The 20158-nt window shown below is 37.6% G+C and overlaps 1 protein-coding gene across 11 annotated transcripts in view; it reads left to right on the top strand.

Moving 5' to 3' along the window:
- LOC145998865 (band 7 protein AGAP004871) overlaps window positions 1–20158 on the top strand; it is a 280450-nt gene that overhangs the window by 57520 nt on the left and 202772 nt on the right. For 9 of the 11 annotated variants that reach the window (XM_083135548.1, XM_083135546.1, XM_083135545.1 and 6 more), the window contains exons 2-3: window positions 535–628; window positions 16706–16726. In XM_083135548.1, the coding sequence (XP_082991674.1) occupies window positions 550–628; window positions 16706–16726 (100 nt within the window). In that variant the 5' untranslated portion in view covers window positions 535–549. The remainder of the gene's footprint in view (window positions 1–534; window positions 629–16705; window positions 16727–20158) is intronic. The other 2 variants (XM_083135557.1, XM_083135556.1) reach the window with 1 other exon arrangement.

The raw sequence follows: 20158 nt of genomic DNA, 5'->3' as shown, positions 1-20158 counted from the left end.
ATATGTTAAACTGTAAGTCCAATAAAACTTTGTTGAGTTGAGTTGTTGCATTATTGAATACAATCCACTGTTGGCAAGCATAACTAAAGAACATCCAGACTAAAGTCAAGGGGGTGTCATTATGTGAAATTAAAGGCCCCATTTTATCTGGAAATAAACTTGATAGCTTTCATCTTCTATTTACCGGCATTTATTTTAATGTTGTAGTGGTATAGATAGCGTAACTACTCCTTCAATAGAGAGACTGCTGAAAGTGTAAAAGAGCAAAGAAATAAACCATAAAGTTCATTTCACATAAGCATATTCTCGGTACTAAATAATTTACTAATACTATTGGAAACTTATCCCAGTATTACGTAACAAATGTATTTTAATGGGATGAAATCCAAAGCTATATAAGTTTTATTGTTTCCGTACATGCAAAAATTGCAATAAAATGTCAGTCAAGTTATTTTCATATTCTTATTTATAAATAAATAGGCTACCTTGTGTAACATGTATGACCACTCATGTTCGTTTCCGTATTATTTACAGGCCACCGAGAAGTTTATGAACAGAGTGTCACCACAAACAACTTTAGAGATGATGGAACCAGCTAGAGACGATTACCGAAAGGCCATCATTGGAGGTTAGTGTTGTTATAAGTTTTCACAAAGTATTATTAGTAACAATAATAACAATACCAGCCACAAAAATAACAACAGTTTTACTTACTGGACGAATTTCAACCACAACAGATACATTTACTGAATTATGTAAAAAACAATAACCTGGTTATTAATTCTCATAGTTATCTGATATGCTAAGGCCACAAATGAATGGAAAATTTCCTATGCGACTTTTACTAGAGCCATCTAGCGGATCATTCTAAACCACTCAGATGTTATATGGAACTCTTACGTGAACCAGCCAGCTAATCATGTTTTGGATAATACATTAATATTTTTATCTTTAACATTTTTTTCAGTGGAAAAAGAAAGCAGCTACATTTCTAATTTGAGACAGACACTAACCTTACCAATTCTATTTAAAATGATTACAAAATATTAGAATAAAACAGTTATAAAGATTCGTTTGATTCATTAACCGAAAGTTAGAAAAGGAATTTTTGTTCATTATAATCTGTTAGTTTTCAATCCCATAGTACAGTGCAATTCATGATATATCATTGTGTACATTACTATACTTATTTCATTACGGGGGGTTTTAATTATGACAGAAATTATCATTCAAATTACGCGAATTAGTGCGATTGGAATGCAAGAAAAAATGGAAGAATATTTCACTTCCGGCGAACATGCCCTTTGGGGGGCGGATACTACATTAATTTCCAAACCTGAAACGCCCCAGACCACAAGTTTTTAAGCCCTCGTTTGCCTGTAATGGTGTCTTCAAAATGGCGGTCATGACGAACATTCTAAACCTGAAACCTGTTAGTTTATTGCAGTTATTTATCATTCATGACAACTTTTTTTCATCTAATTTGCAATTTAAAACTATATTATGATAATAAGAAATTCATAAGATCCACTTTTTCAAATAATATTAGATATGGTGGCCAATATGGCCGCGAAAAGTCTAAAAATAACTCTTTCAGCTATTTGTTCATGTTTTGGATCAAACCTTATGTTTTGGATGTGCTAGAACTCAACAGTAGCATATATATATATATATATATATATATATATATATATATATATATACACACACACTACGTGGAAGAAAGTCATTGGACACCACATGTCAGCGGATACCATCAGTTTTCTTGCAATCATTAGGAGGTCGGTCCGCCTTTGGCAGCGATAACAGCTGCCACTCGTCGTGGTAAACTGGCCACAAGGCCGTGTAGTACACCGAGTGGGATATCCCGCCATTCCTCCTGCAGCACAGTCACCAACCCTGGAAGTGTATAAGGGCGAGGCGATCGCGACCTCAATCGGCGCTCCAGTTCGTCCCATAGATGTTCGATAGGGTTGAGGTCAGGGCTCTGATCAGGACAATCCAGTCAGGTGACATTATTTTCTGCATACCACTGCATGGTAGCCCTGGAAACATGACAAGTCGCATTATCATCCTGGAACACACATTCTTAGTTTCCATGGAAACGCCACAACGTGGGAAGCATGGAGTTGTCGAGAATATCTCGGTAGGACGCAGACGTAAGGTGGCAATCCACCGGTACCAGTGGACCCACGCCATGCCAGCTGAAACAACCCCAGAACATGATGCCGCCACCACCATATTTCACTGTGGGCACTACACACTCGGGTAACAGACGTTCTCCGGGTAATCGTCATACCCACATTCTCCCATCTGATCGAAACAGTGTGAAGCGTGATTCATCGCTCCATAGGACCTTCCGCCATTGCTCCACCGTCCAGTTTCTCCGCTCTTTACACCAGCGTACTCTGCCGTTTATTGTTTTTTGTTATCAGAGGTTTGTGGGCAGCGGCTCGACATGATAACCGAGCGCATGGGCCTCCTTGCGAAGTGTCTTGGTCGAAACAGTCAAATTGGTCGCACTTTGAAACTCTTCTGCAATCGAATGCATCGGACGGGTCCTGTTTTTCGTAATCTCCCTCTTCAGCACTCTCTTGTCCCGGTCGTCCAATTTCGTGGGTCTTCCACTCGTGGAGCATTGCTGCAGTGTAACAAAGGCTACAGTTGATTTAGGGATCTGTCGGGCATCAGCCATGCTATGTATACTCATGCCTCCTATGGTATGATCCCTCTTTGAAACATGCTGAGCTCTTTCCTGTCCGTCATTTTATCAGCGAATGATCTGAGAAGCCTCCTGCTGCTGTATATATACCCGTCTGTACTCTCTTTTCCATGAAGAGTTCGTTTCAGAGTTGAAATCGGGGTATCCAATGACTTTCTTCCACATAGTGTATATATACAGGGTGTTTCAAAAGTCTTGACACCATAGGACAACTTCGTTATTAGTGCAGATGGCGAAAAATGGAAACAGGGGAAAGTTGTTGGAAATATGAGGTTTTCAATATAATGTGCTTGAATTTTCAACGTAGCGTGCACCGGTGAGGCTGTTCGCTCGTATGAGCCTCAATGAGAACTGACATTGCCTTGTTGCCACATGCTTCGTCCTTAAGGGGGCATTTACATTATCGCAACACCGTACTGTACTCGATAAATTGAGAATGATGACGCAAAATTAGAGGCAAAGTAAGAAGTATGTGCGTGTGTGTGTGTGTACAGAAACACACACATACGCACAAGCACACAACTACAAAATCTGTAATTGTGGTTAATGTTATCTGAAATAGAGGTTGTTCATTAGGGCATAGTAATATGAACAAAGGATAAAATTTCGAAACGAAAGGGGTCTTAATTTTTCTCTTCTAATCAGGGTAGATTACCACTAAAACGTATTTGCGCTCAGACAACATTTTCTGTTGACGCAAACCGCAAATACCAACAATAATGACGATGAAGAGGGTAACGGTTCACGCAGACTTAGCCTTCGGTTGCCCTAGGTTCGCCGTATCGAGTAAGTTGTGTGTCAATGAATAAGGTAAGAGTTCTGGTACCAGTCATCAAAAGAAAGGGAGCAGTGGAGTGGACTAATATTAAAAATGTAATGATTCGTGTGTTACGGATTGCAATCTTTCGTCATCACGCTGCTTCTCCTTCAGACGCCTCTGGAACACACCCAAAGCGCCAGTGGCACGCATGGAGGGCATCGATATTCACATAGAATCTATAGTCCCATTTTTGGAGATACTATGGACAACTGGGGACCTTAACCTCTGCTGGTTACGCTATCTTTCCTTGTCCCCACACCTAGCTTCTTTGAACTACCTTGGAAGAGGTGTCCTCCACCGTCGCTGTCCGGAGGTCCTATAGGGCTGCTGTCGCGACGGCTACTGAGCTTATGTTGCTGATGCAGTGCATGGAACCTCCCTCGCCGACGCAACAATTTTGGTTTTTATTTAGTCTTCTCCGCGTAGAGAGACCGTAGTGTGGATCATCTACACCTTTATCGTTCGAAACGGCAGTGACTTCCTGGACGTCCTAAGAAGAAAGGTTCTTTCGGTTGATAAATACGAGTACAGGAATTTTTAAGTCTTTTATTTCTCTCTCACAATGTCTTTCAAGTTTCAGTGCCATCAAGTTCTTCTGCATGGTCTTAGCATTTATTCCTATCATATGCAGAGGTCTCTTGGATCTCTGATCAAACTCCATTTTTAGAATTTTTCGCAGCATACTAAAAAAACTTCCTCTTTCTAGCCGTTTAAAATGACTCCACTTTCTTCCGAAACTGTTTTATCCTCTGAAGCCCCGATTCTCGTAGCTTAACTTCCCCAAAATCTTTCAGTTTGTCATGCATTTTCTTCGGAAGCTAGCGGATTATTCTATTGCTGACTGTGGATACTCTCGCCCACAATTTCTTGTTATCTTCTAGAATAAGCTCTGTCACTTCACTAAACGGCGGTTTCCCCCCTGCGACAACTACATCTTGTCTGTGCTGAAGGTAATGTCTCATCACCTCTGCTTCCCTCGGAAGATGAGAGCTTGCTAATGGTGACGAATCGCCCAACATTGGACATCGACTTTTGATTTTATTTTAAAGTCCGGTTCATGCACAGCTAGGGCATGTAGTTTAACTTAGGTGCGAACCACTATGTGCCTCCGAAGAAAATGCATGACAGACAGAGAATTTTGGGGAAGTTAAGCTACGAGAATTGGAGCTCCGTCGTGACAGCAGCCCTATAGAACCACAAGACAGTGACGGTGAAGGACATCTCGAAGCTAATTCAGAGAAGCAAGGTGTTGGGACAAGGGAAGTAAGCGTAACCAGCAGATTAAAGTCCCCAGTTGTCCATAGTATTTCCAAAAATGGGACTAAAGATTGGATATGGATATCGACGCCCTCCGTGCGTGTCGCTGGCCCTTTGGGTGTGTGCCAGAGGCGTCTGAAGGAGAAGCAGCTTGACGACAGAAGATTGCAACCCGTAACATACGAACGAATCATTACATTTTTAATATTGTTTTTTCCTGCTGGTTTTGGTTCCCGAAGGCGAAGTCTGCGTGAACCTTTATCCTCTTAATCGTCATTATTGTTGGTATTTCCGGTTTGCGCCAGCAGAAGATGTTGTCTGAGCGCAAATACGTTTTAGTAGTGATCTGCCCTGATTAGAAGAGAGAAATTAAGATCCCTTTCGTTTCGACATTTTATCCTTTGTTCATATTACTATGCCCTAATGAACAACCTCTATTTCAGATAACATTAACCACAATTACAAGTTTTGTAGTTGTGTGCTTGTGCGTATAAAGTGATAAAATCATTAACTGTATTGCTCTGCATTTTCTGACGTGTTACGGCAGCAAAATCCTGACGGGTGACATAATAAGCAGTTAAGACAATTTCTTAGCATTGTAATAAAATAAAATAAAGGAAGGGAAAGTGAAATAAGGATAAAATATGAAAATTATTAATAAAAAATTGGAGTTTTTAGTAACATTGTGAATTAAATCCAAGAGATTGCTGTTCGAATCTGTGAGGCTGACTGAAATGTGGCTTGCTTTTAAATGTGTCCTTGCTTACGGGAGCATTCAATTAGATTTCATGACGTGTGGGAAAGCTAATGAATGCAAGTATTCTTTATTATACAATTTAGTTAAGGTGGGCATTGAAAGAATCTGTAATCCCATAAGTAATTATTTTGCATTCTAAAAGCACGAAGTTGCCTGGCTATGAAAGGAATGTCACATGAGTTTAAAGTTCAATATGCTGCAAGAATCTCGCCGGTACGAAATGTTCATTCCGAGTATCTCGATGTCGGGTTATGGGTCCGAATCAGCACATTCCGCGAGGAGCCAAAGGCTAGTTGCTCGTCAATTCACATCACCAGCTTCGACACTGGACGCCCTTGACTGCGTAACATGATACGTTGAAACAGCTCAGCGGTATGTAGACGGACAAATTCTAGCGCTTCGTGCACGGAAATCTGGCGACTTACATGGAAGGGAAATGTTTGACTTGAGTCTTGCGACTGCACATATCTTTAGTTCGAAGGAACGAAAAGGAAAACAACGAATGAATCAGCAATCGTGCTTTCGGTGCAGAGATTAAACTTGAGTGTTTAAACCTATCGTAAGCTGACGGAATGTAAACGTGATTGTCCCTAAGGGGAGGGCTGACAAGATTCTGCTTGATTGATTATACTATTCGCAAAACTTCATCGTTATTTAATGAAAAAAAATGACAACCAGTTTTACCTTAATTTAAACAACCTTTTAAACTTTTATCGCTATTTAGTGATTTAATGATTTGCGATGCGATTAAGTAACCACACGAAATCTGTTGAATAACTCTAAAGAGTGTTTATTTAAGCATTAAGGAATGCCGTAACTTGAAGCGAAAGTGTGATATTTATCTTTTAAAATTGAAACAATATATATAAAAATACACATGAAGTTTAAGGTATTTAAAATTCAAAGCTAGAAAATGCAAAAGGAGGAATATTAAGCTATCCTTTAATAAATAGCTGAAAGAGACAATATATATGGATAATAACAAAAAAATCTCGTTAATATGTGAAATACTCCACGCCTTGAATACCGTTTACGTCTCGTTCTACTTTTCATTACAAGTTGGCTTACGCCTAACTATGGTGTTTTAACAAACTAAAAGTCATGCAGACTAAGTCATTCTTATGTCATTGCGCTACAATGACAGTGTCATTCCTCTTGCTACCGGTACCTCTGCGTACACAAATAATTCGTAGGGGAAGACATAATTAAACTTAAAACTAATGGAAGGGAGCGTCACACTTACTACCTTTAGTAGCGGACATCATTGCTCCTCTATTCCTTAGAACATATATATAAACACTTGCGCACTGTGTTATATTGCACTGTGTTATATTTCTGCGCGTACAACTAAAAACACCTATTATTATTCCTTAGCTAGAACATTTAATCAACGAGCGGGTTATGCTCTAACCGAATGGTAGCGTCACTCTGACTACTTACGCCAGCGTATAGTAGCGTACATACCATGCGTCCATTTCGATCTTCAGCCGAGAGATCGGGAGAAGCGCTGACGGAGATGCCGACATTTGCGGCCTGTAATGCCCGCTTATTTTTATGGACGTATGCAGACATTTATATAAATATTGCAAAACGAGCACTAACCTGTGTTATAAGAGTACCGTTTTAATTTTAGTAGCTTAGTGGCTGTATGTACCGATGATTTTGACACGCCCACCTCTTGTGAAACACGGCGTAGAGATTTGTTTGGAGAACGTTCTAACGCTGCACCAATATCATCGAGTTTTGCTTCGGTTAGAATCCGTCGTTTTTGCTTAAGTGTTTTAAAATTTAACGATCCAGTTTCTCGTAATTTAAGGACAAGATGTCTAACCGTATCTCTATGTGGAGGTGAAACGCCTGGGAATTTCTGTACAAATTGCCTACACACGTCTCGACACAAGTCTGTTTTCATGTACGTGTCATACATAATAAATCTTTGTTCTAACGTGAACCTTGCGGCTGGCATTCCAATCGTCTAACTGACACAACACACATACACACTGCAATAACACAAACAAGTAACTGCAAGTAACCAAGAATAACACTCTTGCGCACAGTACGAAATTAACACGCTCTTGGTTTACATTTTTCGCCACTATATTCACAACTCTGTCTTCATCTAGTCGCGAAGGAACAAAAAAAAACTCGAGCTCGGATATTTCGGATTGCAAGGAAGCTCACCAAAATCATTGACATTTAACGGTTTCGTCTGCAGCGTAATCTTGATACAGTGTTGCACATTCGAAACCTCCAAACGATTCCCATCGCCACAAAACTCTTTCAAGGATATAAACTTAAGCAGGACGTTACTGGTCAAAACTATGATTAAAATGTTCTATTATCTGTGGCTCTTAACATCGTTTCTAAAGCGTATTTTTTGTGTATATAAGGGCAGAACTTGGATGAATTACAGATGATAAATTATAACACAGGTTAGTGCTCGTTTTGCAATATTTATATAAATGTCTGCATATGTCCATAAAAATATGCGGGCATTACAGGCCGCAAATGTCGGCATCTCCGCCAGCGCCGCCCGCCACGCTCCTCCCGATCTCTCGGCTGAAGATCGAAATGGACGCACGGTATAATTGCTACTCTATTCCTAGAAATATAATTCGCCTTTCGTTTTTTCACACATTAACTTTACTTTAGCAAAAAAAAAATTCCTTAAATAAGGTAAAATAAAAATGCACTGCGACTGACTCATGTATTCTCTCGACTATCTCCTTATCAATTTACACTACAATTATTAATACCAAGGCTCCCATCTTCGGGGCGAGGAGATTTCAGTCATTTTAATTACGATGGAGTCGACCACTGAACCTTGTGCATTTCAAAAGTATACGTGATAAAATTAAATATCCTCCTTGCGATAATCTTTAACAGTTTAAACTTAAAACACATAAACACAACTGGGTTTACTTTTCGGATCATTAACAAGTTACGGTCTGTTTATAAATAAAAATAAAATTGAAACTTTAAAGGACTTTAATTAATTAAAAACACAATTGACTTCAGCAATACTCTCTGTTGTGACCCACTAAGTACACACACCATGGTGTGATTGAGTCGTATCGTTTATAGCCGAAATATCATAAGTCACGTACCAAATTCATGTAAAAAAAAATACCAAATTGTATTTCAAGAGACTACTGCAAGGACAAGGGTCATCAAAATCAAATGCCACTTTGAAAATTTAGATAAAATCCTTGGAATTGATGAGTAGTTCTGTCATAGCCATCAAGGCCTGACCAAAGGTACCGGGTTCGAGCGAACCACAGCGTTACTAGGAGCGGAATGACAAGGTCTCGTCGGTAGACGTGCCCGGGCTGGCCAAATTCTGGGCGGAATATGACACTCGAATGTCCGACATCAAACCTTCCGGCGCGCGGAATGACGGACGCACCTTATGCCACATCGCACCGACGCGGAAAACCGCGACGAAGCAAGGCGCAGAGCTGTTGCCTCATTGCCCGTGGCTTCCGAAGGAAACATTCCATTTTCGTTTCCTCCGCATTGTAATGTGCTTTAATGCAGCGGGTGATTAGCCTATTTGGTGGGTGTGATGGGAAAGGACTCTGAATTAAAACCGAGTATCGACATTAACCATCATTAACATTAAAGCTGCGTACTACGAAGCTTGCCCCACAAATAAATATTCGCGGAGAAAAAAAAACAATTCTGACATGTCACTATTTAACAAATTTCAATTTTCATTTATTTCGAATGATATAAATAAAAAATTCCGCAACTCCAACACGTGGCTCTAATTTTCATCACATTTCCGTAAAATGGATGAAAAGCCCAAGCATCTCACCACGTAGCGTTCCAACATGAACGCGGGGATCTTAAATAGGGATGTAACTTGCTCCTCCCGATTAATACTGTTGATGGTAGAGATAGCCTTGAACGGGCCAGGTACAATGATGTAAATTAACATTAAAGTAAACTCATGATTCGGTTTAGACTGAAGTGAGCAATGCGAATGGCAGAATAGGGTGTAGAATAGCTTACCCTGTTCGGTTTAGAAAATAGACCAATAGCTCCTGCTTCTCCGATGATTCCAAGTAAAAAGACCTCGTGTCGCTCTCATGCGCACCTATTTAAACCCTCGCTTGGCCTCCCATCACCTCTAGCCATAGGCCAGGGTTCTTACAATTTCCTGTAAAAGGCTTATCCTACACATTTCTGAGCAGGAGCTGACAAGATCTACCAGGGTCAATATTTCTTAACCGAACGGATATGCTACGATGTTGTCCGAGCGCAAATACGTTTTAGTAGTGATCTGCCCTGATTAGAAGAGAAAAATTAAGATCCCTTTCGTTTCGAAATTTTATTCTTTGTTCATATTACTATGCCCTAATGAACAACCTCGATTTCAGATAACATTAACCACAATTACAAGTTTTGTAGTTGTGTGCTTGTGCGTATATGTGCATGTACACACACACACACACACACACACACACACACACACACACACACTTCTTACTTTGCCTCTAATTTTGCGTCATCATTCTCAATTTATCGAGTACAGTACGGTGTTGCGATAATGTAAATGCCCCCTTAAGGAAAGTATGTGGCAACAAGGCAATGTCAGTTCTCATTGAGGCTCATACGAGAGAACAGCCTCAACGGTGCATGCTACGTTGAAAATTCAAGCACATTATATTGAAAGCCTCATATTTCCAACAACTTTCCCCTCGTTCCATTTTTCGCCATCTGCACTAATAACGAAGTTGTCCTATAGTGTCAAGACTTTTGAAACATCCTGTATATAATATATATATATATATATATATATATTGTCAAAAATTGAACTATTATTATTTCATGCGCTTAGTCTGACACTATTTTCGATGCTACCGTTGAGTTCTGGCACATCCAAAACATAAGGTTTGATCCAAAACATGATCAAATAGTTGAAAGAGTTATTTTTAGACTTTTCGCGGCCATATTGGCCACCATATCTAATATTATTTGAAAAAGTGGATCTTACGAATTTCTTATTATCATAATACAGTTATAAATTTTCAAATTAGGTGAAAAAAAAGTTGTCATGAATGATAAATAACTGCAATAAACTAACATGTTTCAGGTTTAGAATGTTCGTCATGACTGCCATTTTGAAAACACCATTACAGACAAACGAGGTCTTAAAAACTTGGGGTCCGGGGCGTTTTAGGTTCGGAAATTAATGTAGTATCCGCCCCTCAAAGGGCACTTTCTCCGCCGGAAGCGAAATATTTTCCGGCATTCCGACCGCACTAAATGAAATTTTACTAACCCAATGCGAATAAAGAATTAGGTATAGTATACTCAAACTGCTCATGTCTATGTACACTCACCTCATTTAGTACTCCGGCAGTTTGTTTCTTTATAAAGTATATTTCCAGAAGATACAATTCAACTTACAAGTGTATGAATATGCGTTGCATACACCTTATTAGTAACTTCCGTTGTCCGTACGAGCACACCCTCATAAACAGAATAAGAAAAGAAACGCGAATAAGGGAAATATTAAACTTTCCATTTTTGCCATTCTGTTAATTTTCAGATTGAACTACGTAGTTAGTTTGATTTGTAATTTACATATAATAATTTCAGTCCGCTATGCAATACACCCATATTTTAGAAATTGTGGCCGTAAAAGAGTGGCGTGCCCAAGGGAGGAAATGGTGCTTTTGGCCTGGCATTTCTCATAAACGTTAAATATTAGGGGAAAAATGGTAAAGTATAGGACTGACTACTAAAAAAACAGCTATAATGCCCTTTATAGTTATATTCCGCTTTTGAAAATCCTTGGACATGAACGATATTAACTTGTCTATAATGAAGCATTGAAAATTATCTTTGGCATGTGCATGAGCTTTACCAAGGACTGCTGTAATTATGCATGCAGTTAATGCATGTTTCTTGTTTTCATCGAAAATAATTCTGATGCAGCAAAAGGTACCTGTTTATTATCTTTCTATTGTTAAACATTTACATCGCATGAGTAGTCTTATTTCTCAATCTGTTTTATGATTGATTCGCATGCAGTGAAAAACAATATTAATTATCTGCTTGCACGAAACGATGTAGGTAAACAGAGCGTTGCTCTAAGACCCTTGCATTATTTCACAGTATTTCGAGGCCTTCATGAACGCCTTCAAACTCTTGGAAAATATCGATCTATGTTAGCCGAATGTTTAATATGACGGATTTGTATTCGGTCGGAAGATTGCAGGCTCGAATTCCAGCCTAACTGAAGTTTTTTATCCTGTGCCTTTATCCAGGAATAACAGGTGTTAGCTGTCGTGATATCTTAAAGAAAGGCCGAGGAAGCTTCCTTGTCACAGTCCTTCCACCGTCCCTACGTTTCTTCGTCTCGGTTAATCTACAAGTACAAATAATCTACGTAAAGTAAATCAACCAACTCGAAGAATACTACGATTATCCCGTTCATATGCAACCTGGTTGTTATAATCCTAATTAAGTTTGAAATAATTTCGACTTTTTAAGGTAGAGTTTATGTAATGAAACAGCGACACTTTCTGTAAAAAAAAAAGTTGAAACTGTTAAACTTCCAGTTTACTATAAGAATCCCGAAGGATGGCGTGTATCTACAGAAAGAGCTTGAATACTTAATCATACAAACTTGCAGCGTTTACTACCAGATGCGAAACAAATAAATTAACATGCATAATGATGATGGACAATTCTGTAATACACGTGTGTGTGTGTGGGTGTGTGTGGGTGTGTGTGTGAGAGAGAGAGAGAGATAGAGAGAGAGAGAGAGGATAAGTCTGCACATCGATTTGCGTGCCCAAGAATTTCAGAGGGTGGTGATGTCATAGTAAGGTAGGGTTATGTCTTCCATTGCAGCAAACCTTCCTACATCTTACCATCTTTCTACTATTCCACGTTGTTATTATCTTTTGGAAAGGGTAGGATAGAGGGAGTTAATATCCCCACGAACGCATATATTTCTTGCTCCAGAAAATCTTGCAAATCTCATTCCATTTTTCTTCCAAAATCAAGTTACTTTCCTGACATTTTTTTAAAAATTCCCTTTTTTCCTCAATTCTAAATGTTTTCGTTCATATTCTCCATTCTATGTCGAATCCGGAATAAGTGAAGAAGGAAGTCCTGCGAACAGCTTTGCTTGTGCAGACGAAGAACAGTGATTATTATTAATTATTAATGAGAATAACAACAATGTAGCATCTCTTTCCCGATGTCGTCATGATCAAGAAAGCGAACATAAACTTTGACAAACAATTTAACAATGACAACTTAAAACTAAATCAATTTAATTTAAAAGTAGATCCAATGCTTGTACAATATCCTTAAATAAAACTATTTATTCCTACATTACCATCTTTGACTATCGCTTTTGTACGCGAAAATGCTGTGTTTTGCTAAGCAAGAGTGGTGTGTGCAAATATTGACAAATGATTTCATGTTAACAGATGATAGATTTGCTTTATACGCAGTTAATTTAATCCGGTAAGCTGCCCTGCTATCCCACAACTGCATCATTGCAACTAATTTACTGTCAAAATAATGTAGAAGGCTGTATCTTGTCACATTAGATTATCTTTGCGGCTTATCTATGTACTACGACAACAATACAGCTTCTTTTATCGTTACTGACAAGTCACATACATTGTTAACAATTCGTACTCGTTAATCCTTATTTTTTTCCTGTGGCAGGCAATCTGTTTTCAGATTTTCCCACCAAAGGAAAATTATCTTGTTCACCAGATGGAAATTGTCACTTTTTTCACCTCTGCACTGCAGCAGTACCACAAGAACATAGATTACAGATGTGACATTTCCAACAGAACTTGTGGAACAGCACGCGCGCCATCGATACGCAAGCGGGCGAATTCTGAACTACAATTATGGAATTTCGAGGTTGATTGCACAAGCCTTGGATATAAATGAGCAACGGTACGATGAACTGCGTCTTGAGTAAACTATTAGGAAAAGATAGAACATTAGAATATTTCCTGTCAGAATCTTGAAGGTACATTGTCCATTTTTATAGCGGTCTTCCACTTCCTAATATTAGTCTTTGGCCTTGGATTTATTGACGTCTCTCATGCGACCATTAACCTGTCCACTTCTTCCGGCTTCTGGTATTGACCAGAAACTTTTCATGTTCAGAAGCATCCAATTTCCTGCTGAAGCCTTCTTTATTGGAGTGCCATTAGTCATATTGTGGTCAATATTATCTCGTTTTTTGTGTGTGTGTGGGGGGGGGGGGTTTACAAGCATTAACTTGGTTTGTTCATTTGTATGTACGTTAATTGTATAAACAAGCATCGTTGAATAGTCGATACGTCTTACTAGAGAGTTGCCCCTTGTACAGTGGGATCCATGAGTATTACCATGCAAATTACCCACTAGTATTTTTATTAATTTTTCTCTTACATCGTATGTGTTTTTAAGTGATGGATTTTTATGTATGCTGGTGCAGAAGTTATCAACAGCTTGTCTTGAGCTTTCTTTTAATTCTTGAAGCTCTTATTGTGTCAAATAAAGTGCACGAACATAGTGATGGACAATTTGCATGGTAATACTCATGGATCCCGGGAAGTAAAGAAGAACATTACAGCAAGTTGTACATGGAGAAATGTATCGTGCAGTTCAGAAATTGCCCAGTGAAGTGGTTTTCGTTTGCAACTTCTCAAGCGTTGTATTGTTGCGAGATGTTCTTCTTTCGGGTAGACTCAAGGCATGGGAGCCCGAAAGGAGGGGCCAGACTGGCACTTGCTCCACCCTGAGATATCTGGGGAAAGTTCATGTAATTAGAATGGTGAAGTTGTAGTGATATTTTTTTGTGATTTACAGGCTGTAAGTAAAAGCAATTAACTGTCATGTACTATAAAATAACGAGAGAACTTATTCACAAGACATTAAACCCTTGTTGACTGGCGTAAGTAGAGACGGAAAATTTTTCGTCGAGACGGGATTGGGAAGGGAAACATTCGGGACTAAAAAAATGCCATATCCTGATGGGTAAATTTTCCGTGGAAGGAAATTTTCGAAATTTCCCGATGCGGTGAAAATCTCGAATCTTTCACACTATTTCTACGATGAAATTCTGTAATAAAAACTATTAATTTCCAGAAATTTCAGAAACTTGTAGTGCAGAAAATAACAATAATTAACAACTTTCAAATTTCTCGACTACCCGTAGATTGAAAGTCGGGAAATCAATTCCCGAAGTCAGGAACTAACCCAGATAATTCGCGCACTGTTATTTTGGATTACTTTCATACAGTACCCCCTTCGGCGCATAAAAACATGGATCAGAAGTATCATGAAGAACAGATTGTGTACAAAATACAAAGAACTGTTCATCATCAAAGTGATACCGTGCAGATGTTTATTGAAAGGAAGCAAGGCGAATAGAGTTTCTATTTAAACAGCGGAACTTGTCAACAACGCCAAAGTATTTTCAACTCAATTTGAATTTTGTCATTTTTAAAATAATAATAATAGTAACAACAATAATAATGAAGGTAAAATATAAATTCTATGACTGAAGAGCAAAGTAAAAAATTCTTGAGAAAAATCTTGCTGCCGCCCTTGACTCAAGGTGGACGAAATATAAAGAGGTGTGATCTGCTTTGGTGTCATGTCTTCTCTCTTTCCGCTTTTGCCCTGTCTTCTTGTTTCTGTCCTATTTCATATTTTTCTTGCTCTGTTTATCGATCACTTTCCTTTTTCCTCTGCTTCTTTATCTTCTTTTCTCTTTCTCTGTTTCTCTTCTACTTTTCACCTTTCTTTCTTATTCTCTTCTCTTTTATCACAATTTATTTTCATTCTTCATCTTCTCTGTCTGTCCTTTCTTTCTCTCTTAAACCCTCTGTTCAGTAAATATGATTCTCGCTTGCAAATTCGGTTTGTGATGTAATATACTCATGGTTTGTCATGTTGAATGTAAAGCACGACGCTCAGAAAGGAATGTACGAGTATGAATTCAAATTCTAAATATTCCAAAATCAGTTAAATGTTATTTAATTCTTCCGCACACAAATTATTTTTAATTAACAAGTGTTAGAATTTATACTAACCTTTTAGCAAGATAAAGAAATGGAACAAGTATATCAAATAACATAATTAAAATGTCAAAGAGAAGTACGGGATATTGGCCAGTCAGTATTTTTGCAATTGTAAATGATTGCAAAATTTCAGTATAATGCAAAGCAATTATTCTCAGAATCAAAGAATTCAAGATTTTGTCGCTTCTATTGAATTTGTATAAATATGGGTATAGTTTGCAAATTACAATGATACCTAGAAACTATGCATGAGCTAAACCGGTATTAGTAAAGATAGAGTATTCTTGTTATTTGGAGCAAGAACTCTAAAAAAAACAACTTTATTACGCATAACAGTTGTTGAAACTACTAATAATATCTCAAAGAGCAGTTCTCTTAGCGAGGAAATGGCACCTGTTGAAATGACTTTCTTTTTTTGCTGTATATTACATATTGCAGTTTTTCATGCACTTAGGAACGAACTACAGGTGTCACTGTTAATGCTCTAACATTAGAAAACTCTAGGCGTCCAAGAAAATCTTGTGAGACGTTCGATTTATATACTTTTTTTTAGATAACCTCAATAAGCTTGAAATGTAGCCAAAGAATTTCAAACTGCCTGTATAAAAATGTATAACATAGTATAATTCGAAATTTTCTATTAAATGTATAATATGGTAAAATACTTAGTATGTTAAGTTAAACATAATCATTTTACATTTAATAATGATCGTAGATTACATTAAACGAAGATATTTAAGTTGAAATAAGAAAATTGAGTATGAAAGAACACTAAATAGTAATGTATTCCTGAAATTCTGAATGCATAATTGATATGAAACTTCAGTACATTGATTTAGAGGGCGTGTGGTGCAACGAAATAAGTTAACTTACCTATTCTTAGACTGATTATGCTGACTATATTAACTCACCAATTTTTAACGTCCTGCAAAGATGATTAATTAAATTTAATTAACTTTTGGTTAATGTTTTCTCCATCTAGATCCAAGAATTGCCTTTAATAGTATGGCCAGATTTCATACGTTGCTAAGAATGTAACGCAGCATATTTCTAGTTGGATAATTTAATGTAAACTGTGAATTTCATTACAGATTCACAGCGGAATTCTATTTGTAAGTAGGTTTAGTTGTACTTTACTTCACTTGCAGAGTGTGCAGGTAGTTGCACGTATTTAAAAGTAAATTAGTGTATGTAGTTACTTGGTCGCAAACTACATCTGTTCTTTCTCTGCATTTTTTATTTTTGTTACAAGGGGGTATCACAATTCTTTCCGAATGCAACGGTGGACCATGTGTCCAAAAGGCACTTGGTGCCTTACAGGGAACGTGGTGTGCACACCAAAGTATTAAAAATAATATTTAAACAATAGTCAAAAGGAACTACGGTGTACGATATTTTACCAAACTTATCAACATTTCTACCAAAAAGAATTGTTGTTCTCGTTTATGGGAGCAGTGGTAAATTAATTTCAACCACGACAATGAGTCGAAGTGTACATACTTATTCCACATTTTATTGGTAAAGGTATTTAGCATAACATAAAGCATTGCTGGTTCGTGATAATGTTCGGAATGGGCTTCACAATTACACTGTGCACTGATTTTTCCTTACATAAAGATTATTTCAGAAGACAAGATTCTTTACACCGGTTGCCAAGCTAGAGGTTCAGTGACTCCCTATAGAAATTATCAGTGAGAACGTTTTATGCTAATTATGTTAGGCAGTTGGGTTTAGAAGTCCAAATAATACTAGCAGGTGTATGCTGTAATTTATGTGCCATAAAAGTTTCTGTCATATTCACGATTATAATCCTTGCGAGAACACTTTCTGAACACTTCTGAAAATTTCCTAATGCCTTTTTTATTTTATTTTTATTTTGCGAGTCCTAAGCACAATATTTTCATTCAAATGGCATTGTATACAATCTAGAACATTCACTAACGTATCATCTGGAAAAATATTTATTGCAGGGGTGACGCAAACAGGAGGCGATGGAGGCTCTAACCCACTGTGAAATAGGCTTGGCTCACCCTTGTATCACCAAATGGACTACATAAGGATTTTTCAGGAGCATTTAGAGTAGAGCAAGACACACACACACACACAGAGAGAGAGAGAGAGAGAGAGAGAGAGAGAGATTTAGTTAGATTGAGGATAGAAAATAAGAGTGGAAGTTATGGGAGAGAAGAAGAAAGAAATGACATGTAAACGAGATAGATATACAAAGAAAGGAAGAATGATAGAAAGAAAAAATAGAGAAACAGAATAATACGAGACAGAGAGAGAGAGAGAGAGAGAGAGAGAGAGAGAGAGAGAGAGAGAGAGAGAGAGAGGAAAATGAAAGAGAAATAGATAAGCAAATAGAGAAATATATATATATATATATATATATCGATGAAAGATAAATACAAAGAGAGTGAGAGAATTAAAGAAATTGAGACATGAAAAGAGAAAGAGAAATGCAGATTGATAACAAATGAAGAGAGAGAGAGAAAGATAAATACAGATGCAGAAACAGAAATAAAGAGACGGAGGCAGAAGAACAGAGATAGAGATAGAAATGGAGGAGAGAGAGGAAAAAAGAAAGAGAATTCAGAGAGATAAAAGGAAATAAAAGAGAGATACAGCCATACAGACAGAAAGACAGGAAAAGAGAGAGGGAGAAAAATACAGAGAGAGAAACAAGTTAGGTAGGAAGATAGAAAAAGAGATATAAAGGGAGTGATCCCAACAGTGAGATTTAGACAAGGGAAAGAAAAATGAAAGATAGAAAGAGAAATACAGAGAATGAGATATTAAAACTAAAAAATGTTCCCTCCTCTTGGTGAGCCCCTTAAACTAAATATTCTGTTGAATATCGCCATCTGTCGAATGGTTTTAACAAGTCTCTAGCTGGATGGATTCATGTGTTCATTTCAAGCGAATGCATTTGTCCCAAAACCTACATTTGCTCTCAAACTGGTATTCCAGGAGATCTATTTTTGTCCTCCACCTCTCGACGTTTACAACCATAAAGTGAGTGTTTTATCAAGTTAACGATCAAACATTGGTGTTTGTTAGAGGGGAAGAAATGGTGGTAGGGTAGTAAGGGTCAATGGACAAACAAATCGTACTAGTTTCATTCCTATTTAAATATTAAATACGAATTTGTCTTTGCTTGTTGTATCTCATTTCTTTCTCTTCTTTCCTTGTGTGCTTCCGCTTATTCCTTCCTACATTTAATTTTTTTCCCTATTTTTCTTTTTTTTCTTTTCTGTATCTCTCTCCCTCTGTCTTCTTCGGAAGTTTCGTTTCTGTTTTATACTCTCTTCAGTTTCTTATCTCCTTGTTTAATGTCACTTCTTATACATCACTTCCTGCGTTCTTCTTCATTTCTTTGCCGTTCTATATAACTTTTTCCTTCTTGTATTTCTTTATGGGTGCTAGTGAAGGAAAACTAGACTACACTCAATGTATTATTCATGAAATAAAATGTGCTAATTTTTGCTTGAAGCCTATAGATAACAATTAGAAATAAACAAATGCATCCACGATTAAAATTTGTAGGTGAAGTGAATGGCGAAATACATTCCAGCTAAGACTGCGGTCTCGATTCTCCTTTAGCAGTGCTTCCTTCGAAAGAAGACAATATGATTATTTCTCTTCTTGAAAACCTAAAACAAAAGTAAAGTAAAACAATTCCTTACATTTAAAAACGGCTGCAAAGCGATATGTGCAGACCACTTAATCCTGTGCATTATTCGGAAAGAATTGTTCCTGTTCGCATTTGTGTAAATAATATATATATACACAATTATGAATTTGCATATCTATATATGCTTCTATCTAGATATGTTACACGTAGTTGCTTAGTTGTTGTATAAGCCGAGATATTTAACGGTTTTCACAAAAGTGATTGTAGCAACATTGTAGAATTCAGTAGTACTATTTGTCTTAAAGCAAGTGTGAACTACGTTGAATGAATTCCGAAGGCGTGGATGGTTCAATTATTTTGCTTTATGAGTGTTTCTTGCAACTTGTGTTTTCTAGTTTATTCTTTTCATTTTGGCGCACTTAAATTTATATCGCTTTTCGTATCACGTTTTACATGTTCCACATACTCGCTGTGATTGTATGAAAAATTGTACAAAGATAATTAATTAGGTCTATTTGATTGACTGATTAATTTGGTTTATATTACTTCGCATTTCTTCCACTTTTGGCTAGTCGCAAAATAGGCATAATTGAGTTGAAAAACTCTTAATTTGCATTTCTATTTTGCTTATAATGACTACGAGGATGCAGTGGTGGCCAAATCGCGACGAACACACATGCCCAGGCTGGGATGCAAATCTGGGAGCTTCGTTGGCAATCTTTACAGTATTGAAATCTTACGAAGCCAGGGGCTCCTGTAAGCTCAAATCATCGGACATCTGTGGATGCACCATAATGGCATTTATCCCAATATATTTCAGCAGTTCATCATTCAACCTCATTGTCGCGATTTTGGAAAAAAGAGTATAGAGAAGCGACTGAAAGAGATGGATTCAAATAATTAAATGGTT

Source organism: Lepisma saccharinum, chromosome 14 (genome assembly GCF_977018435.1).
Source record: "Lepisma saccharinum chromosome 14, izLepSacc3.1, whole genome shotgun sequence".
NCBI classification, from domain to species: Eukaryota; Metazoa; Arthropoda; class Insecta; order Zygentoma; family Lepismatidae; genus Lepisma; species Lepisma saccharinum.
This window is presented reverse-complemented; position numbering and strand designations above follow the sequence as displayed.